The sequence below is a fragment of the Dendropsophus ebraccatus genome, chromosome 5, assembly GCF_027789765.1.
Source record: "Dendropsophus ebraccatus isolate aDenEbr1 chromosome 5, aDenEbr1.pat, whole genome shotgun sequence".
NCBI lineage: Eukaryota > Metazoa > Chordata > Amphibia > Anura > Hylidae > Dendropsophus > Dendropsophus ebraccatus.
The window spans coordinates 115,012,384-115,036,048 of NC_091458.1; the positions used below are offsets into that span (position 1 = coordinate 115,012,384).

The following is a 23,665-nucleotide window of genomic DNA, read 5'->3' on the forward strand; positions in this document are numbered from 1 at the left end:
TGAGAAGAGAGTGACAGGCAGCTCAGCCAATCACTCAGCCTCGGTGAGTCAGTGATTGGCTGAACCAGCTGTAACTCACAAAATTAGATTGACAGCCAGATCAACCAATCCTTGACTGACTGTGACAGGACAGCGCTGTGGCCAGTGATTGGCTAAGCTGCGCTGTCCTATCACAGTCAGTCAGTGATTGGCTGAGTGAGCTGAAGGCAGGCGCAGACAGGTAAGTAGAGTTGAGCGAACTTGCTGAACCGCACTAAAACAGCGAAATGCCTGCCATTGTTAGGCTGTTTTAGTGAGATTCCTTTAAGGTCTGGTTCAGAACCTTTAAAGGAGAACTATCAGCAGATTAGACAAATCTAACCTGCTGATAGCTCCCCATAGTGCTTGAGGCGCCTGAGGATGTAGGTATGCCTCTTACCTTCATCCTCAGTGCCGTTACCATGCAGTTTTAATGAAGTGTTGCATACATTAAGGCCATTTGGAGCCCTGTCCTGCCCCCAGAGCGCCAATTCTCTAGCTGGCCATCCCATACTAATGTTTATCAGTGAAGCGAGCCAGTCGGGGGCGGGTTGGATCAGTGCTCTGGGGTTGGGGCAGTGCACCAAACAGCCTTACCGTATGGAGGACTACATTAAAACTGCATGGGAACTGTGTCGAGGATGAAGGTGATAAGCATATCTTCATCCTCAGTGCCCTGTGCACTATATATCTGAATACAGTAGTCTCTTTGATTCCACAGCTGTGCAAAACCATAACTCCAAGGTGCTGGTCTATGTCTTTCATGAATGTGTTTTCACATTAATACATAGAAGTTGTTTTACGACGTTTGGAGGGAATCATTCGTTAATAATCTGTTATATGGATAGGGCACACGTTTGAGTCACACAAAGTATGTTTGAGAACAGTGTGACTTGCAAGTTCTTTTTCTGCTACCCCTTCTGCCACACAGGTAATAGGAACACACACGGGGTTAATATAAGGAAAACCTTAGGCAGCCCACTCCTCCCTATGTTAAATCCTGCCACAACCCACCAACTTTGTGTGCTGTCATCAGTGACTGTGAGGGCAGACTGGCTGGAATTTCAGAGCAGCTAAGTGTTTTATGCAGCTGCTGGAAGGCAGGAAAAAGGCAGAGCTAACACCCAACAAAAGACAAGCCAGAGGAAAAGTGCTCCCCCACTACTAGAGCCGCACACAGGGATGGAGTGAATAGCACTACAGGGACCCTCAGGACTGCCCTCCATTCAAAAGAACTGTGCAGATGAACAAGTAACTCCACACAACTCCTCAGGAAGAAGAGAGAAGACTTCACCTCTCAATACAATATAAGCATTCCCGGTGCTGGGCTTAGACATGTGGCTGCTGCTGTGGATAACTATTTTAGGTGTATATTTCACCTCTGCTGCAGGTAGATTTGCAGAGTCTTCAAGGTCAGTTTGCATGTCTATACCTAATCTTATCTTTCTAGTGCATGCCATATAGCAACAGCACACATCCAAAGTTCTTACAGGGATGTGTAAGTATGCAGACTAGCTTCAGCAATCACAGACATAATATATACATAAAGGAGTTGGGTATACGTAAATAAGACTGTAATAGTACCATATAGATAATACTGTAAAATCCAGCTATTTGCCTTGTTATAAAACCATCCCCCCACTCTGATCTTAGGAGAACCTCGAAGAGGGGATCCTTGTCCATTTTGGGCAGGATACAGTAATAGATCCCTAAGCACATATCCTATATCTATGGAGGAGTGTCTGTAAATAAACACTGCCCTCTATGTAGTCTTGGGCCATGGGCCAAATGGCATTGAAATATATTAGGTATTTAGTGCAATAATACGTGGTGTATTATAGTGCATCAAACGACAGAATCCATGTATATGTATTATGTACACAACAATTTAGACTCTTTACCTCTGTGCACATGTGCTGTCTGGTTTATGATAGGTAAATCACTTCTGCGCTTAGGTTGTTCCATTACTGGTTGGATCATTGTATAAAGAAAAGGATGTCTGGGGTCTGTCTCTTGTCCTAGTAAGTAGTGAGCCATAAGTGTGATGTGTCTGCCATATGCCATTGGTCTTGCTGGTCTCTGGGCAGTGTTAAATGGAAGCGGAATAAGTGGCAGTCAATTACTTTAAGTGCTGCAGGAAATGAGCAGTGTGGTAACTTGTCGAAGGGTTTAGTGTACGTCGTATGGAAAGTCCTGTGTTTTGCACCGTCCCAATTACAGCATGTTTGTTTATAAATCACACAATCATTATTTTCGCTGGGAGAAAACAGGTGCAAAACTGGTGCAGAAGTCAAAGAATAATTTACTCCAGATGTTCTCATATAGGAGAAGCCAACAGTAATGTGTTCCAGGAATTCCTTAGCTCTGAAGCCGGAGAGTGTGAACTGATGTATTTCTCGCATGTCACTTGCTATCTTGCCCTGGATATGGATCAACTACTGGAATAGCACTTCCTCTTATAAGTCAAGTGAACAGGTTACTAAGGATATGGTAAATTAGGGACTAGTGAGAATCACTTTAAATAGGTTTATTACATTTTAATTACAAATGAATTGCCTCATTGTTGCTACTAAGAGTATTACTGTAACTAGAAAGACTAGGCAGTGCATCACGGATGGGTGAACCTACAGTACAGCCCTTTGCAAAAATGAAAGCGTTACTGTCATTTACTGTAATTTTTGCCATATCATCAGTCATGGGCCAGTTAAAAAAAATTCTGTCATAAATGTTCATCTGATTGAAATAATAGACTGTTGACCATTTCAGTGAGCTCATATCCCTTTCTTAAAAGGGTAGTGCGGCGTTTAACATTTATTCACTAAATAACACACAAGTACAAGTACAAGTTATACAACTTTGTAATGTGTGTTATTTAAATGAATGGCCCCCTTCCCCGTGTTCCCCCTACCCCAGAAGTGTAGTGCATTATACTTACGTATTCGCTATAGACTCTGGCCACCATCTTGGGTCGATGACGTCATCTTTGGGAGGCCAGCCGGATCGCTCCAGCCGGCCCTCACGCCGGCCCCCCTCCCGAAGATAACGTTGTCGACCCAAGATGGCGGCCAGGGTCGACAGCGAATACGTAAGTATAATGCACTAGACTTCCGGGGTGGGGGGGAAGGGGGCCATTCACTTAAATAACACACATTACAAAGTTGTATAACTTTGTAATGTGTGTTATCTAGTAAATAAATGTTAAACTCCATACTACCCCTTTAAAGGGAACTAATCAGCCTAATTGGGCTGATATGGTTCCCTGGAGCACTGTATACAGCTCCTGCAGCAGCCGCGGCATGTAACGACCGTGGCTGCTGCAGAAGCTTTATACCAGAGAAAAACAAGTTTAATGAACCGGGCGTGTGACAGGCAGATGCGGGGAGGTAGTCATCTGGGCCTGTCACTAGCCACCGCTCTTTGCAGAATGATTGACAGGCGGGGAGCTGCCCAGATGACTACCTCCTCACCTCTGCCTGTCATGCACCCGGGTTATTAAACCCGTTTTTCCCCAGTAAAAAGATTCTGCAGCCGTGGTCAGTAAATGCTACAGCTGCTGCAGGAGCTTTATACAGCGCTCCAGGGAACCATATCAGCTCCATTGGGCTAATTGGTTCCCTTTAAAGAAAAACTGTCAGGACAGGTCAGGCCCTGAAGCTGTCCCACGCCCACTGTCCCAGCTATTAAATAATCAATGGGGGGAATAAATAAAAAACAGTATGAGACAAAAACTGGCCTTCCCATAGCAACCAATCAGAACTCAGGTTTCATCTCATCTCCCCCACCCCCCTCATAATTTTATATTATATCTGTGACATGTGGAAATGTGGTATTTGTTAGAAAGTAAAAAATAAAAATAAAATACATTCTCTATGCATGGTGATTCCATTATTTTTGGCGGGGATTGGTTTTGTTAGAAGGGCTAAGTGACTATAAGCCCATTACAAAAAACTATTGGAACTGACAACAATCAGTTGTAAATTGTGAGAAAATCTGGTACGAAGTGTACAGTGTTCCTGCAGGGCCACCAAAAGTGATGCATTACACTGTGTTCATTGAAAGCAAAAGGCTGTCCATGTAACGCCTGGACATGCCAAGTCCTCCAGGGCAAAAGAAAATCTGTGTACTAGCTAGTCATCAGAAAAAGACCACCTGGTCCATCTAGTCTGCCCTTATATTATTTCCTTTCTTATTATCTTAGGATATATATACGTTTATCCCAGGCATGTTTACATTCAGTTACTGTACATTTACCTGAAGTTTGTTCCAAGTATCTATTACTCTTTCAGTAAAGTAATATTTTCTCATGTTGCTTCTGATCTTTCCACTAAATAACCCCAGATTGCGTCCCCCTCTTCTTGTGTGTGCTTTTTTTTTTTAAAGCACTCCCCTCCTGAACCTTACTTAGCATGTTTAAAGGTGTAGATCACCCACTTTTTCTTCTTTCCCTAAGACTATGTAGATGTAGATCCTTAAGTCTTTTCTGCTTAGCTTAAGAGCGTCAATAATTTTTGTAACCTGTTTTTCATCCATTCTATTTTATCAATATCCCTTTTTAGGTGAGGTCTCCAGAACTGGACACAGTATTCCAGATGTGGTCTCTCTAGGGCTCTGTATAGTGAGACCACAATCTCCCTCTTCCTACTGGTTACACCTCTAGCTACTGTATATACAACCCAGCATACGATTGGCTTTCCCTAACACATGGTTGCACTGGTGACTCATTTTAAGGCTGTCAGAAATCACTACTCCTAAATCCTCCTCTTCTAAAGTCTATGGTAAAAATGAACTGCCAATGTGATACTTGCATAAAGGATTCCTCCTCTTCAAGTGCATTATTTTACATTTGGAAACATTGAACTGCAGTTCCTATTGTTTTGATCACTTATATGGTAAACCTAAATCATTTTCCATATTACTGACATCTCCAGGAATATCAACCCTATTGCACACTTTTGTGTCATCAGCAAACTGACAAATCTTACTTTAATGGCATACAGTTGTGTCCATTATCCCCTACCTGCTTCAGGTCGCTCTGTCCTGTGGTCACCTGCTTTTTCTACCGGAAGCGTCTCCTGTTCTGAGCTGGCCTCCTGTTCTCACACCTGCCTCTAGTGGCAGGTGTGAGAATTTCAGGGGAACACTACCCTACTATTGATACTATTGATAGTTAGTGTCCTATTCCCTATTGATAGTTAGATACTATTGATAGTTTCCCTACTTTTAATCATAGTAATAATAATAATAATAGTATTTATTTATACCGCACCAACATATTCCATAGCACTTTACGAAATCAGTACATACTCAGATGTAAGGACTAATAAATAATTCAAAGGAGATAAGGGACCTAATCACAACAGTTTACAATCAGAAAAGTGAGGTATTTCCAACCACTCATCACTACACCAGATGAAAGTTTATGAGGAGGGGAGGGCAGATCGGTGCACCCAGGACTGTAGCACAGCTTCTAGTGCACCAAACCGATATCAATAAAGCAGAGAATTGCAGGGTGGCAATTACAGAGACTCTATTGACAGATAATGTTGGTGGAGATAGGGATCTGACATGATGGAAAATCACTGCCCAACTCCTGTCTTCTCGGAGAGATAAACCAATACCAGAGCCGTCTGGCTACAGCTTACCCCTTTTATATAAAAAGAGGATTTTATGTTATAGTGGACAGTCACTGGTGTTTTGTAGCAGTCTCAGGGAGATGTTGTTGAAAGAGGTGTACAATTCATTAGTATAAAGATGACATTGAAAGCAAAATCAGCTGATAGTTTGTCTAAGGGGCCTATTCCACGGAGCCTTAATCGGCCGAATCGGAGCCATAATCCATTATCGCTCCGTGGAATAGAGAGAATGATCAGCCGATGATTGTGTCATCGGTTGATCATTCATTTAGGTTTTAACCTAAAATCATCGTTCGCCACCAGCGCATTGCTACGTGGAATAGCGGTGCACGGCGGCAACTGACGATTTCAAAAAATCATACATTACCTGTCCGGGCTGCAGGTCTTTTCCTTCTCTCCCAGTCCCGCGCCGCAGCAGCTTCGGAGTGGGGCTGTCTGAACTGACAGACCGTTTAGCCAATCACTGGTCGGAACCGCAGCGGCCAGTGATTGGCTGACAGGTGTTGTATGAAACAAAGGCTTCAAGGACATCGGTAACGACGTCCCTGCAGCCCTCGCTAAACGATCATTGGGGCCATGGAATAGGCCTAGTAAACTAGCACGAGTAAATCTAGCAGATCAGCGCTCGTTTACATCGTTGATCGGGCCGTGGAATAGGGCCCTAAGGGGCTGTATAGAGAAAGAGAAGGAGGCCTAAGACTGAGACTGAGGAAACCTGACAGCAAGGGGAAGGAGAAGTGGTCAGAGCGGTAGAAAGAAAACCAAGAGAGAGGGAGCAGAGTCAATAGAGTGAAGCAGATTGGTAGGAGATGGTTATTTACAGTGTCAAGTGTCACTGAGAAGTCCAGATGAATTATGAGAGTAGAGTGTAATTGATATTGCATTAGCCATCACATCACTGGACTCTTTAGTTAGGGCTTCTGTAAAGTGCAGAGAACAAATTGTAAGGGTTGGAGAACAGTATTAGCAGAGAGATAGCTGATTATCGGAGAGTATACTATCTATACCAATGGTCCTGTTAGCAATATAGGATGGGTCAAGAGATGTTATTTCAGTAATTGACTTATAGCAAAATGTTTTAAACAGAAGTGAAAGATGTCAGAAGTAGAGTGGGATTGAATATTTTAGTAAAGTGAGTAGTGATAGCAGAGGAGAGGAGGTGGACAATGTGTGAGAAAGTAGGATAACTAATGCACATATCAGGGAAAGACTGGAGACTTCTTATCTCAGAATGTCTTGCCCTTGAAAATAGGCTTTCTAAATGGAAAATTCAATATTTTAAACTTTAGTATGGATATAACTATATGCCAAAGACATATGTCTTCCTCAAGTATCACCATGTTACTATATGCTGATCCTGTAGCTACTGTATATATAAAAACAACTCCATCAGAGATGTAGCTGCTATATAGAATGTTCTATTGCTTTTCAGTAGCATGAATTAAATACTGTATACTCATTGTCGATACTGTGCATTCATAGCATAAATAGCTCTCACATTTGGAATCACGTCTATCCAGCTGGATGCAGATTAAACTATATGCTCAGTTAAACAGTCTAGATGGAGTACTTTGTTTGGACACATTAAAAATCTATTCACATGGTGTGGTTGAAAGCAACTTTTTTTTAATTTTTCAGTAGGTAGAGTAAAACCTTTTATAAGAGAACCACCCAAAATTGAATTGTAAAGTGGTCTTTTGTGTGACTGGTCCTCTGTTAAAGTGACTCTGTACCCACAATGTGCCCTAAACCCCTTGTGCCTTTTTATAGCTGCTTTTAATCCAAGATCTGTCATGGGGTCCGTTTGGCAGGTGATGCAGTTATTGTCCTATAAAAACGACTTTTAGACTTGTAGCCCTGTGTCAAATTGTCATGGCCTAGATCTGTGCCCTAGGCCTACAAAACCTCTCCTTTCTTCCTCCTTGCCCTCGTTATCATTAGGAACGCCCGTAGAAGGATTTCTCCTGTGTTGGATCGATAAGGCACATGTGCAGTGGTTAGACAGGTAATAAATAGGAGAAATCCTGCCTGGGGGTGTTCCTAATGATGAGGAGGGCGGGGCATAAGAAAGGAGAGGTGTTGCAGGCCTAGGGCACAGACACTCTAGGCCACGCCAATTTGACACAGGGCTGCAAGTTTAAAAGTTGTTTTTTAGGACAATAACTGCATCACCTGCCGAACGGACCCCAGGACAGAACTTGGATTAAAAGCAGCTATCCGAAGGTACAAGCGGTTTGGGTGGCAGATTGTGGGTATAAAGTTACTTTAATGCCAGTTCTAAGGAATTAGTAAACATCTGGATATAGATCACCTTGTCTACTCTCTCCATATCGATAACTTTTCATTATTTAATAATGTCAATGACCTCAAAAGAGTAACACAATAACCTACATTATAAAGTAGCATTACATGAAAATATTTAGTATACTTAACACTGAAATACATATTTCTAATGAAAATAAGAGGATTTGCTGCAGTTGTTTTCATGACTAACATTCATGTCTAAAGTCTAAAGATCATAAGGCTAAATAGAGTACCTTTGCTAGACCCCTAATTGGTGCTTTTACAGAATGATGAGAAATTTTAAAGTAGCAAAACAGCTGCTCACCGATCACATTACAAAGAGGTGGTTACAGTCATGTCATGCACAAGTACCTGTAGTAAATATTGTGAGAAGAGCCCTATTCTATAGAAAAGTCAATAAAGATCCTTTATCTGTTCCACAGATCTCCTTTAACATTCTTCTGTATTTAGATGAAAAGAAGGATAAACCTCAATGTAGCTACACTGTGGATCGATAGAACACACAGTAGTGTACTAGCATGTGTCAGGAAATCCCTTCCTATTTATTTATACTTATAGGATAATTTACATCATTCACTCCATACAAAAAGTTCAGGCATGCTATAGGTTCCAAAGCCGAATCTAGGGTTCCGCCCTCCATGGCTTCGTCCAGGACAACATGGCATTAGAAATCTTACAATCATCCTGCCCCACTTACACTTACAAAAGATTCTGTGAAGCCTCAATTAAGAGCCTCAATTAAGTAAATTACAAATCTATATAACTTTCTGACACCAGTTGATTTGAAAGAATATTTTCAATAGCATAGGAAGATTGTAGTTTTAATTTTTCTACCAGTTTTTTAAATAAACCAATAAATGTTTTATTTATGGGACGAGGTTTACAGTGATTAAACGGGGGTCTCATACCCTGGGCCTTTGTGCCTATAGGTTTTTGTGATTAAACGGTTCAGCGTGTGCCCCTAGCCCACCTATAAGAGTTCTGTTTAATGCAAAACTAAGATCTGCACGTTATCATTGTAAGTTTGACAGAATGAGCCATGCCTTTTACAATATAGTAGGAATGGCACTTTCTACACAGCGATATGCTACACATCAGGCTATTAAATGCAAATATGAACAGCCTTTGTCTCTGTGTTATATGCTCTACGCGAGCTGTTCTCACAGGGCTGTAAGAGTAACCAGCTTTTTGTACATCAACACTTGGGTCATTTGTGGGATTCCAGATGTCTAATGAAAATGTAATAATCTCAGGGTTTATTTTTTCAGACCCGATCTGCTGATTTAAAGGCACCTACAAATTATTATTAGGAAGTAATAGAGAATATGCTATGAAACCAAACACTTTAACACCACTCCAGCCATTTCCTGAATAACCCCATCCGCTGATATCATATTGTTCCCCTGTGGAGATCTTAGCAGATAGCTGAATTATAACAGCCCTGCAGGCCAATCTTTTGGATTTCATGAATTAACATGGGATTTGGAAGTTCCACTTACTAATTCACTCTACTTCCATGACTGCATCTAAAGGGGGCACCCAGTTCTTTAAAACTGATAGTAGTTTAAGATAAACACTGAATGTATCCTAAAGGATAAATCCAGGCTAACCATCTTATCGGTCATTAAATCAATATTTCCTAAGAAACTTCTAGAAAACAGGATATTATATAATAAATTAATTGGTTATTTGGTTCTTTAAAACTGATGGAGTCTGACGCCGAGGACCACTGCTAAACAGCTGTTTAAAGGGCCAGTGAGCACCACGTGCCCCTCATTGTTTTCAAGGGATAGCTCTGACTTAGTAGAAGCTGTGCCTGGTGCAACAGTTTAGTAAAGCTTCAGGTCTGCCAAGCTTGTACCAGGCACCAGTACAGAGCTATGCCAAGTGAAACAATAAAGATTTTTAGATCCTTATGGCCCCTTTAAATAACTGATTAACATAGGCACCAAACGTCAGACCCCTATCAATGTGGGGAAAGACCAATAGACCATCAATTTTATAAAACCTATTAACTTACTTTTAAAGCAGTCTGTGTTCTGTGTGGTCTGGATGTCAGAGGGCTGGTCAAATCACATCCTGGACTGGGACTCCGCCATATGAGCCTTTATTCCACAGTGCGATGTTTTGGTAGTAACCTTTCCCAAGCAGTCACTGCTTGAAAAAGGTTACTACTGAAATGTTGCACTGTGGAATAACAGTATATTCTTTTTGATATTACGAGTGCTGTCTTGGATACTCTTTATTGGATTTATGCTACGGCCCTTGGGCCTGCTCCGGTAAGCCATGCAGTTTTGATACATGTGAATTGGTGCTGCTACAACTTACTCTTGTTGTATAATGTCAAAGGAATCTGTCAGATGCAATTCACGTTCCAAACTACTGACACTATCATGTCAGGGAGACACATGGTACCTTTCATATATCCGTCTTTGCTTTGATAATATAGAAAATGCTTTTATTTTCCTGTGCAAAGTGTCAAAGAAGCTTTCCTAAGCTCCTGATCTTCTGAGGGCTGTAACCCACTGAGACCCACTGTGATTCCGAGATACAGCAGGGAGGAGTACACGGCAAGGCGCTCCACTCACTGGCTGGCAGAAATCAAACTAATGAGGCAAATAAGCCGGATAAAATTGATAGCCTAAGTCCTTATTCACATGTTCAGTGATTTTTCTGGGCCACAAAACCTTTCGCTATTTTTTTTCTCCATGATCCCTGGAAAATTATCCATAATTGCATCCGTTTCCATATCCGTAAATGTGAATAGTATTAGTTAGCATAGATTTGACATAGATGTGACGGCCGTTAAAAATACAGATGCCATAGACTTTTATTGGTAATCCGTACCGCAATCACAATCCGCACTAGGACATGTCCTTTTTTTTACGGAGTGGATTACAGATCAAAATTAAGACGGACTGTGTGAATAGCCCAATATAAATAAATGTGCTGTAAGTTGAACCGTGATTATGGATCTGCAATTACGGACAACATAGGCCTTCATTATACTAGGATCCGCAGTATATTTCGCTGCAAACTCACAGCGTGAAATCCACTGCGGATCCGATACATGTGAAGGCACCCTTAAAGTTTTTCAAACTATTATTATTTATTTCGCTTTTATAGAGTGATTATATTGTGTCAAGAATAAACTAATAAAAGGCTTTATCCTTTATCTGTATCTCTAGAAGGCTCAGACGGCTCATACCATCACCAAACACACAAGGACTATGTAGATACGGAACCAAAACTGAGTGCTGCTATGGGTGGAAACGAAACAGCAAAGGCCAATGTGAAGGTAAACTATAAAAGTGTGAAAACAACATCGCCTTTTAGACTTTGTGCAGTAATAATTGGCCATTTCCCATAAGGTAATAATAATAAAAAAAAAGTCTACAGGCCCTTTTTCTGTCTAACCACAGAGTGGGAAGATACGGCCTTTGGCCACATACTTCTCTTCAGTGGGGGCCTGAATATCTAATGAAGAAAAATGTTAACCCTTTTTTATGATGGGTATGCTTTATGTAAAGAATTATCTTTTTAAAGGTTGTATGGTTTGGACAACCACTTTCTGTGTGACAGTGATGTGCTGTAAAGATCAGGGAAAGCCATTCAGAAATTGAGCACTGGATGGCACCCATTGTAATCAATAGGTTCTCCAAGTAACGCACTAGTCATAAGAAAAACTAGTAATTTGCAGGCTCTTTGTTATACAGGTGTACACATGGCAATTATCCAGAAATTCTTAGAGTAGTAATCATGAAGAAATCCTTTTTCCTGGACATTCTGTTAGAAGTAGTAGTAGTAGTGGTAGTAGTAAAGAAGGACTGACCCCCCCCCCCCCACACACACACACACACACGCTAAGGTTTTGGCTACTGCATATGTATGGAGGTATTGCACTTGTTTACACACAGATACACAAATGCCTGTTTATAGAACATTAACAAGATTTTGTTTGCAAAGTTTTTTTTTATAATATAATTGCTGTTATTCCTCATCCCATTATAATGCCCCATTCTAAGGTTACAGTTATTTAATGTGTGTGAGAGACTACATGGCCTGAGTTTATTGTTCATAGCTGTATCCTGCTTTTCTCCAGCTACATGTGAACAAGGCTGTAAGCATGGCGAATGTGTGGGACTGAACAAATGCAAATGTTTCCCTGGGTTCACTGGAAATAACTGCAGTCAAGGTATGTAAGACTACATCCCCAATGAGTCTATTAATAAAATCTAATTTTTCTGTTGTATTTTTTTAAAAAATCTGTAAATGTCAAGTCTGCCCTCACTTGTAAACCCCTAACAATACACTTTTTTGCATCGTAGCTGGGTGTGATTGAGACAAAGTCTCAATAATATCAGAAAATAAAGTAACATAAAAATTTTTTCACAATTTAAGTAGTTAATACTATGGAAATCCATATTATAATAACAATAACAATAATAATAATACAATTTTTTTCAAAAATTCCCAGCAGCATGAATCCAAAACTCATCCATTGACCAAATTTTTTAAACCACATTTATTATTGCACAATTTATTTTCAGGTAATTTTCAACTTTTTGCATGTTGCAAATTTCTGCACCAAATTCATTAAACTTCTCTCAAGTGTACATGTAAAAGTGTACAATTTAAAATGTACTGTAAGCAAGTCTAAAACAGAGATAGACATACAGTTATAAATTATCCCATAGTTATTACAAAGAGAAATGGATAATAAGATTCAAGCAAAAGCCTAGAGTCTTGTATAAAGGGCCTATTACACAGGGCTGCACAAGCTCGCTGATCAGCACCCGTTTCATGAGCTTTTACATGGCTCAATTGAAGGTTGGGCCAGTGATCTTTTTTACAGGCTGATGTACGGCCAATAAATTATGGCAACGTTTTGAGGAAGTATCTTCTTTTGAAAGCATCATACTTGAAACGACGCTATCATCGCCATTCACACCTGCAAGGCTGCTAACCTTGCTGAGATCACTGCAGCTCTACGTTGAGCAAATATGGACTTTTTCCCTTTGTTGTCAACATCTGGACTTTCTGAGCACAAAAATGTGGGTGAATATTTGATATTTTGTACACGGTTAGGCTATGTGCACACTACGTGAAAGACCGGCCGTTCCGTGACTCGGCCGGGTCACGGAACGGCCGGTCTCTGCAAAGATCATTCCGGACGGATAATTTTTCCAGCCGCAGTGTTCTGATGCGGGCGCATCAGAACTTCATGCAGCACACAATGTAGCAAGCGGCCTCAGCCTCTCGCTTCATTGTGTGAACTGACAGGTCTTTCTGCGGCCGCAATTCAGTGAATTGCGTCCGCAGAAAACTGACATCTCAGTTCTTTGCGGCGCCATATGGGATCCCGGTGTATGTGTATTCGCTCTGGCCAGGATCCCATAGCAGTAAAGGCATTGTTCCACACCGTACAAAGTACGGCCGTTGTTGCAGATGGCAACAATGGCCGTACTTTTACATAGTGTGAACAAAGCCTTATAATGTAAGATTGGATTACAATATACAAGTACTTTCCATGAAAAACTCAGTGTGTGAATTATTACTATTGGCTTTTACATGGGTTAAATATTGGAAATGATAAGTTAGACAAATGGTGATTTAGCTGATATGGCCCATGTACCAGTAACAGTAACAACAGAAATGGGTACAGGGAATATAGATGGGACATATACTTTTGATATGACCTCAGGTTGTTGTCCAGCCATCAGGTTACATCATAAGAAAATCATGTAATGGTCTCGATACAGTGTCCTCCCACTACTATAAATATGACTATTCACTAGTCACTGGCTCAGTAAAACCAGAGGTTTTTTTTATCTTTCGGGAAACAGCAAATTATTGGAAGAAACTGGACACAACAAAAGTATCTATTCAATATGTCGTTTTATGAACTTTAGAACTATATATTATGAAGTATCTGGAACATTTCTAAGTATATTTCCGGATTAAGTATGATTGCTATCTGGGTTTGTTGACAGTGCTGCCAAAAGAAATAAATGTCAAGATTTCATTTGTTTTTGGGTCAGTTCCAAATCCGTGCATTTATAGCATAAGGGAGTCATGTCTGAGACATCCTTGTTTTCCTTTGTGTCTTCTTTTTCACAGATGATGATTGTTCATTACGATTGTTAGGGTCTGAGGTAATAGCAACAAAACATAAATTACTATTTCTTTCAATAAATCCTGTAGGAAACAAGGAGGAACCCCCATGGATTGAACTTACCTTTTTAGCACATCCCATAGATGCTCAACTGTATTGAATTCTAGAGAACACCAAACTAACATGGGCACTGTGACCAGTGGGTGGTTATACAGCCTCATTCACTTGAATGAGTCTGTAAGTGGTTACCTTAAGGATTATTGCAAAGATTTAAACAGTTTCCCCGTTCCCGGCATCATATTGATACATTCTATTACACACATTACCCATCCGTAGATTCTGTGTTTTAAGGAACATGGGAATAAGCCATTATTGTCCTTCTTTAGACCAACCTGGCACCTTGGAGGTGCCCTAACTTAGCTGTCTAACCATCACAATTTATCCCATGTGATAGTCATCTAGATCCTTTTGTCGGTCCATGATTCCTGGTACTATACACTGCTTATACATCTCCACAAAATTAAAGTGAATAATGACTTGTAGTGCAGATTTTTAGCCCACATGATTGTTATTTTCTTCAATGAAGAAATCATAACCCACAATAAATTTACACTGTTTTGCTGTGGAAACACTGAGGATCCAGAATTAAGAATTTTAGGCACATTATTCTTTTTGTTTATATCTGCACATTTTGCACCACAATCCACAGTGGCGTATCCACAACAAATCCACACCAAAAAATATGCATGATTTGGTGCAAATATTTAGGATTTTGTTTAGAGTATTTCCACTATTTGTGGCTGTAGCCTAATTGTCTTAGGTCATTCTAATTCAAACACACTTTAAAGACAACCAATACCAACCTACTGCCTGTGGGATGAATGTTGTTCTTAGCCTTGCTGGTTAATATTAGAAATGTAAGAACCTATTGTAAGGCCAGGTTCACACTACGTGAAACACCAGCCATTCTGTGACCCGGCTGGGTCACAAAACAGCCGGTGTCAGTGAAGCTCATTTTTTAACTTAATTTTTGCTGAATTGGGATGTGGGTGCATACGTGTGCGCCCGCATCCCAATTCAACCTTAGCACACAATGGAGAGTGCGGCCGGAGCCGCACTCTCCGTTGTGTGAACTGACATGTCTGTGCCGCCACTATTCAATGAAGTCAATGACATGTCAGTTTTCCGTTTGGCCAGTTGGAATCCCAGATGGATTGTATACTATGGTGGGGGAGATTTATCAAACATGGTGTAAAGTGAAACTGGCTCAGTTGCCCCTAGCAACCAATCAGATCCCACCTTTTATTTTCCAAAGAGTCTGTGAGGAATGAAAAGTGTAACCTGATTGGTTGCTAGGGGCAACTGAGCCAGTTTCCCCCTATGTGTATAAACTCCGTCTGGGATTCCATTTATTTAAATACAATGCATTGTTTGCATTAATCGCGGCCGTTGTTGCAAATTGCAAGGACGGCCGTGATTCATGTAAAAGATATGTTGTGTGAACATAGCCTAATGTATGTAAACTAGAGATGAGCAAACCTTATGCACGCCTTAGGACTACATCCAACTTCTGCAGCCACCGGTAATAAAATGACGCAGGCTTGGGTGCTTATGTAACCCTGGGACTTCCCAGTTTGTAGTCATTTTGCTGTAAAGCTTATATAGTTAGAATAGTTAGATTTATATAGGACTGATTCAGAGGTGATACTCACTGGGAGACACGGTATATGCTGCAGGGAAATGAAGCATTTCACCTTCCCCATTGAAATCTCTGGGATATGCATTACATTTGATGGACAGTGGCAATCTCCCAAAGCAAAGAACAACAGCTGATATTGCCATAGCAGGAGGGGTCTTGATTATGGATATAAATCAGCTTAACCAAAACTTTCTTTTGCTATGAACATATAATGCTTATACAGTATGAATGACAAGCCTACACAAATCCTGAATACAAGAAATAGAAGTTTTTTTTGTTTGCCCACCTCCCCAACCTGAAGGCACACACACAAGTCTCCAAGATAGGATTGGAGCAACCTGACTTATTTCTGCTGTCCCAAAAGGAATGTATCAAGGAATGTTTTAATGACATTAAAAAGACCAAGTTACCAGGGTGCCGTAAGGAGTCTAAAGCCAAGAACACAGCACATTATTGAAGTAGCACTCCGATTTTTAAAAAATTTGCTCCCGGCTGCTGGCTCCCCTGTATACTCACCCGTGATAATCGATTTCCTGCAGCACGGCATCATTCTGGTGCTCTGACACCGTTCAGATCCTGCTGGCACCTACATCACATCTCTTCTGACCCTGTTTATTTCCCCATGGCTTTTGAAGACCAGAAATCTGTGTGTTCAATGTATTTTTATGAAAGCATTCTCATAGAGATGCATCAAAGACACTGACTCTTTAGATGCGGGACAGCCAGAAAAGAGGTCACACGGGTGCCACTGGGATTTGAATGGCATTGTAACACTGGAATGACGATGTGCCACAGAAAATCAATCATTACAGGTGAGTATAAGGGGGGCCTGCAGTCTGGGAGCAAAAAAAAAAAAAAAAAAAAAAAGCAAACAAAAAAAATAGAGTGCTTCTAAAAAAAAAAAAAAAAAAATCTGTTATTTTCCTAATTTTGCAGCTGTATTTTGCATTTAGTTTACTGTGTGTAAATCTAGTCTAAAGGTCCCAGGCCTTTATTAAACCCTTCCTTTAACACGCTTTTAGGCTATGTTCATACATAGTATGAGACCAACCGTTCCATGACCCGGCTGGGTCATGGAACGGCCGGTCTCACAAAAGATCATCCCATCGCTTCTCGGCCTTTTGGCTAAGATCAAGTGTAGTATCTGTTCCTATCAGTTTAATATCTGATACGTCCCCTATCTGGGGACCATATATTAAATGGATTTTTAGAACAAGGAGATGGAAAAAAAGCTTGCTCTGTCCTCTCCAGGCATTGACCTGGTATTGCAGTGCTCCCTGGTTCAGTGCACAAAAAAAAAAGATCATCCCGGCCGGTACTGCAGTACTGCGTGCCCGCATCAGAACTCCCCACTGCACACTATGGAGCGAGTGGCCGGAACCGCTCGCTCCATAGTGTGCACTGACAGGGTTTCCTACGGCCGCTATTCACTGAATAGCGGCTGCAGAAAACTGACATGTCAGTTGTTTGCGACAGCGCTAGGGATCCCGGCCAGAGCGTATACTATGTGTATACGCTCCGGCCGGGATTCTATAGACGGCAAGGTAACATATATTTTCGTAATAATCATGGCCGTTGTACAACGGCCGTTGTTTTATGAAAATATACCTTGTGTGAACTAATGCCTAATAGTGCATTATGGTTGGTAAAAATAGTAAATCACAAACTTTTGCACAAAACTTTGTGGGGGATATTTACTAACAAATCTAAAAACACGATTTTGTTAAAGATGTTTTGGCATAATTTCAAATCTAATGTGTTTAGTCAAATTTATGTAAATTGTCTAATAGCATAGTAAATGTGTCTTAAAAATAATGGTCTTTTAATTAGTCTAATAAATTCCCCTGGTTCGGAGCAGACGTAGCGATGCGGCAATATACACAACTTTTTAAAAAATCTAATTCAAAAAGTCGCATCTAATTTGGATAGTCTTGTCTAAAAAAGCCTCATAAATTTATATTAGATTTATTTTGAGCGCAAACTAGATATATTAGACTAAAAACAGGCGCAATTAGTTTGATAAATGTCCCCCTGTGTCTTTTCTGTTTAGTCACTTTTACACCTACGTCAAAAAGAAAGTGGTTTCAATACAAAATGGATGTGATTTAAGTGTATTGAGTTTTTAGACAAATTCTTTATATGCAACGTTTAAAAAACTTGTGACTTTTACTTCTATCCCCACACCATTTATAGGGTTGCTGCTTTCTACCTGTCCCAGCCCCTATGGGGTTAGTCAGAGGGACTGATTGTATTTTAGCACATACATGACAGGCCCCCAGCTACTATGAAAACCCATCAGCACTTGGCGATAATTTTTTAGGCTGTCAATGGAGTACCAGAGACCTGCAGATTTGTTACATGCTGCTATTAACCTATATTGACCCCATAAACAATTACACAAAAATACTCTTTATAATTACAAATCAATTTTATTTAAGAACAACCCGTAATCCCATAAAAAACATGTATACACAAAAGACAGTTAAAATCAGGAGTCAGGACATAAGATATACATAATTATTCACAAAGATTCCATGATGTATTAAACACTAGCCCAAATGACTACAACAGTATTGCATGTAATAATATTTATATATTGCACAGAATAACTACAGATGAACCCCTATATATTGCAACACCCCCAAATAGCAGCAGATATTTATTGCACACACTAGAAAGTATGGCAGCCTACTATCAACTACCACAAAGTATACAGCAGCACACAATTATTGCACATACGTCCCAGATACAACTCTGTGTATCACATCCCTGTCAGGATGTGGTTATACATGTGCCCCTGTGTCCCTATATGTATGCCGTCCCATGTGCCTATACCACACTGCGGGGTTAATGTTCCCCTGAAATAGTAATCAGAGCAACTGCAGGGATCAATCACTCACCCGCTCTGAATGTCCTGACTCCTCCACTCCACACTCCAACGCGTTTCGCCGCTGCTTTTACCAGGAGCGTCCATTATTTGACTACAGAATGTAACTGGTTAAACTTCCAGCATCAGAGGTTTCTCTACTCCTGGCAGTCAGTGTGGAACCCAAGTTAGATCTACTCCAAAGCCCCTTAGTGATCACTGTAAAAACACATATGGATGGTCACTAAGGGGTTAAAGTGTCTCTATTGTGCAAAAAAAAAAAAAAAAAAACATAAGTGAGAACATAAATTTGGGATAGCTGTAATTGTATTGACTCACAGAATAAAGTAAAAGCAAACCTGTCATTTTTTACCATTTAGAGTGGTTACAGTATAATTATAGTGCTCTTGCTGCTGTTATTGGGCTTTCATGGTACACAGATATTTCTCATTCTCTCCTTTTAACCCCTTAACGACCACAGGTAAATGTACGCCCCTGCAGCCCGTGCCTTAACACAAACGGGCGTACATTTACGCCAATAACAGCAAAATTCCCCCCCCCCCCCCCCCCCCCCGTTATAACCTAACGCCACTGTCTGCTGATAAGTGCCACATCCTGTAATAAATCTTCTTGTCTTTATTTTTTTACCATCTACATTGTGCTTTTGGTGGCGTTAGTATATGTTTAAAAGTTTTATATAATCCACATATCATTCAGCCAGCAAAGCATTTGGTGAGATCTCTGGTCTCCTTGATAAATGAGGTATATACAGTATATCTACTGACAAGTCCCTGGGTTTTACACAACAGCTGTGTGAAAACCAAGAAAATATATATCATTTACAACCTGTAACCTCCCATAACCCACTCTAAATTGCAGTGGTAATAAAGGCATTCCTGGTATATGAGTGCATACATTGTGCAGCTTTTCCCCCTCTGCGCTTAAAAAGAAACCACATGTTACTGACACTCAGATGACAAACATTCTCGGACTGTCTCAGTTCAGCAGAGGTAGTCATTATTAGTTTTAGGGAAAATGACAAGAAAATTGGCATGTGTATGGAAGTCTAATAACAAAGGAAGAAAACAGGATGGCGTTGTCATATAACAAAGAAATAAAGCAGTCATCTAGTAAAATCTATAGTATCAGGAAACGAAACCCGCAAACACTAAGGCCTGGGGTACAAGACCCCTTAATTTCATCTCTACACCCTAAAATGTAACTTTTATTAATATACAGTCAAAACTTTGGGGATGAAATGGTGGAGTTTTGTTAACTCAAGTCCATTGAAGTGAATGGAGCTTGACTGCAAACCACACCTGAACTGAAGACAAGAGTGGTGTTGTCTCTGGAAGAAAAAGCCCATGTTTTTCTAACGCTGGATAACCCCTTTAAAATTTATACACGCCCCCTTCAACATGTTTCATGGCCACAGCTATGTCATCAGGAGAGAATAGACAAAGAACACAAACTTTTACATAAGATCATATCATTGTTAGAGGGTTTGCTACAATGTTACAGTTTACGTAAAATGTATCAATGCAGGTTATTTTGCAAAGAAAAGGATGTCTTCACCGATTGCAACTGTAGAAGACTTGTAGTAATAGGTTTGTATGGCTTAAAATGGTGAGGCATGGAATGATACAGTGTGTTATAAAGTGTGGTCACCTTTCATTTTACAGCAATAAGTTTTAGTTACTGGAGATTGGAAAGCTGTTTAACCCTTATTTGCAGAAGGCCATATTAGACGGGCCGATCAATATAGTAAACAAGCGCTGATCTGCTAGACCGCCGCTAGTTTACTAAGCCTATTACACAGCTCGATTATTGTGAAGCAAGGGCTACCCAGAGATTGTCAGCTATGTCCGTGTAGCCCCTTTTCATTACCTCTCCACGCTCCTTGGTGTCTTCCTGTCTTCTCCACACTCCCCGCAGCTACCAGTGCAACCTCAGAGCAGTCTCTGAAGTGACAGGCCGCTCAGCCAATCACTGGCCGCGATGATCCTGTCCCGGCCAGTGATTGGCTGAGGGGCTTGTCACTTGAGAGATTGCTCTGTTTTTACCAGCAGCTCCAAGGGTAAGCTCCAGGATACTGGGGAGTGAGGAGAGGTAATGTATGAATTTTACTTTTTTCTTTACAGATTCATCAGCCTTCAGCTGTGCATCGCTATTACACGTAGCTGAGGATTTTAGGTCAGAACCTAAAGATACAAGAATCCGATCACTGCCATTGTCTTTATTACACGGATGGATGATATGCCGAATCTGCCTTGTTCGGCAGATTAACTCTCCGTGTAATACGTTCCTATTAGCAGTGTTCTCTATGTCCAGTTCATAACAGTCAGCTTTGTGCTGCAACAGCCTAGACTGGGGAGAAACTTTATAAGTACCACACAAATACCCATAAATTCTGCAGAGGGAAAAGGTAGCCAATGGGTTACTTTTGCAGAAACAATGGCCCCCAGGTCTGCCATAGGTATTAGCTTTTTTTGGACATAAGGCATGGACTAACTATCAGGACAGGTCAGGGTACATGCAGGTGACGCAGAGATAAGTGCAGCCCTGATGCTGTCCCAATCCCACTGTCCCTGCCTACTTGCCTCAACGTGTCCTAGGAGACACAGGACAACTTGTAGACATCCCCCACGCTAATATAGGTGGAACAGGACACAAGACAAATATGAAAAAAACTTTAGATAATTACAAGACAAGGATAAAGATACACAATGGTGGGAGGTCAGCAAGCTAGGGTCAAACCAGGAGAGGCAAAAAACTGTGCAAAGCCACTAGGTCAATAAGGCAAACCAGAGTCAAAAAACAGAGGGCAAAATACAGACCAAGTCAGGAAACAAACACAAAGTAAGGGACACAAGCCAAAGTCTGGTTACCAGTATCAAGATTGCAAATCACAGGGTAGAAGGCGAGTATAGGCACACTAAGTGTACGCTATAGCAGGCACCATGCTAGTTGCAGTATCTTCATAGAACAAATATCCTCAGCATTTTCTAGGAATCTAGATACAGTAAAAAAACATTGAGTACCAGATCACTGGAATAGGTGGAGCACTACAAGAATCTTTATACTGATGACAGAACTAGTAAAATAAGCTTGTGGTCTCTAAAGATTCTGCAGGTTGGGGACTTGTAGGATCTATAATGTAAAGTTGGCCATGCAATGGTAATCTTCTGAAGCAGATCTTCTAGCTCCTATTTAAAGTGGGCTCTCTCACTGCAGCTGCCACTTGGTCGCAACCACATCCATAAGCACTCGCCTATGGCTGCACAATCTTACTGGTAAAACTTTGGTTTTACAGAAAAAATTGTTGTGATCAGGTGGTTTTCTGGGCCGTTAAATACGTTCCATAATCAGAACTGAACAGTTATTATTTAGCTACGCACGTCTCAGTCTTTTTGATGTCCAAAGAAAAATAAAGGGAGAAACATGTGTATACATTCTCCAACATCAGATATTGTCTGACAGGGCTCAAGCTTGCCAGTCTTAGGATAAACTAAAATCAAAGTGCTTCCTTCAAGCTGTCAGATGGTTAACAGCTAACAGACCATATTCCCAGCAGTGCACTGGAATGTCGTGATGGCTGGTTATTTATCATTCAGAAGTCCTGGTACCATCATACATGGATGAATGAACTGTTGTATAACATTCAGTGTTGGTAATACTGCTGTCATCCAAAGATAATATATCTAAAATAATATTTGAATGTTATACCCACCAGACTAGAATTCCACAGCAATACATCTTGTAACACTATATTGTCAGACGATACTGTTATTCATACCAATTACATAATAGTGTTCATTTTCTTCTAGTTAAAGATATCACCCATCCCAGCGCCCCCATAGCCATTGAACCACCAGCTGTTACCCTCCAGTTTCCTAATTCTCCCGCTGAGGTCTTGCTTCAGTCACTGACTGCCTGAGCGGGCATTTATGAGCAGGGCCATGACCTCACAGGATCAGGAGATACAATAGACCAGTGGGTGACAGCTAGTAGTGGTGATGACCTAAAGAAGCAAAAGGATGGTTAAGAATCATGTATTATGTTCCCATGATCCCTTGTCATTTTGACTAACTTTGAATACAGCCTATGGCCATGTTCACATGCTGTGAAAACATCAGCCATTATTTGACACAGCCGTGTAAAACAACGGCCGATGTCTGACATGTTCACCCGGCCGATACTGCAGTATCGGCCATATTAACGTCACTTTATGTTAACTAGAATGCGGGCACAATCGGGTGTGCTTGTGCTCCAATTTACCAAAGACCACAAGAAAAGTAAGGCCAGGAGCTGTACTTTACAACTCTGTGTGTCATTGTCCTTCATGGTTTTGTGTAATGTGGTGATAGCTAGAAGGGATACAAACACCACAGTAGTCAGACACTAGAAAGAGAGCAGACCTAAAATTAAGCCTTCATGTGATTTTAGGGCTACAGAATAATAAGGCTCAACAATTTCCAGCCGACATCCATATTACTTTTAATATTCTACCTGTATTTAAAAAGCTTTAATTTCCCCAACTTAATCTCAAATGCTTCTTATTCATCAAAAGTAAATATCTAATTTACAAAGAAACCATCAAAGCTCCCATAATCCATGCCATGGGCTGAAAAAGGCAAAGAATTCCCAGCGTACACGCAGTAGAACGTCTGAATGGTATGTGCAAACTGTTGACACCTGTCTTAAACATATTGGCACTTTGTCAGGGCTTGTCAAGAATCCTGTCCCAAAGTTGTTGTTTTCTTCCTAGTTGTCATTGTGTACATGTATTGGCTATTTTATCTTAATTGATTAACATCATATCCACAGCTGCTCTTACAATATCCCCATCTGGTGGAACAGAAAACTCACGCTGGGATTTGTAGTACAAGGCTCCCAAGCTGCAGATGGTAGAGGATTATACGCCTGTATTTTTATGCATTTGTGTTTTTATATGACTAATAATAGACAAATTGAATGTATCCCTGACTATTTATATAAAGTGTAAAGTTTCGAAAAATGAGATCATGAGT

General features: G+C 40.7%; 1 protein-coding gene and 1 non-coding gene across 3 annotated transcripts in view; both read left to right on the forward strand.

Moving 5' to 3' along the window:
• The first annotated feature begins 1,082 nt into the window (after nt 1–1,082).
• Nucleotides 1,083–23,665, forward strand: part of EGFL6 (EGF like domain multiple 6) — a 54,962-nt gene continuing 32,379 nt past the window's right edge. The window contains exons 1-3 of one of the 2 annotated variants that reach the window (XM_069972445.1): nt 1,083–1,430; nt 11,144–11,253; nt 12,058–12,150. In XM_069972445.1, the coding sequence (XP_069828546.1) occupies nt 1,354–1,430; nt 11,144–11,253; nt 12,058–12,150 (280 nt within the window). In that variant the 5' untranslated portion in view covers nt 1,083–1,353. The remainder of the gene's footprint in view (nt 1,431–11,143; nt 11,254–12,057; nt 12,151–23,665) is intronic. The other variant, XM_069972446.1, reaches the window with a different exon arrangement.
• On the forward strand, nt 16,875–17,065 carry LOC138794312 (U2 spliceosomal RNA). Its single transcript, XR_011363445.1, has one exon. It is a non-coding gene; the product is annotated as a U2 spliceosomal RNA (small nuclear RNA).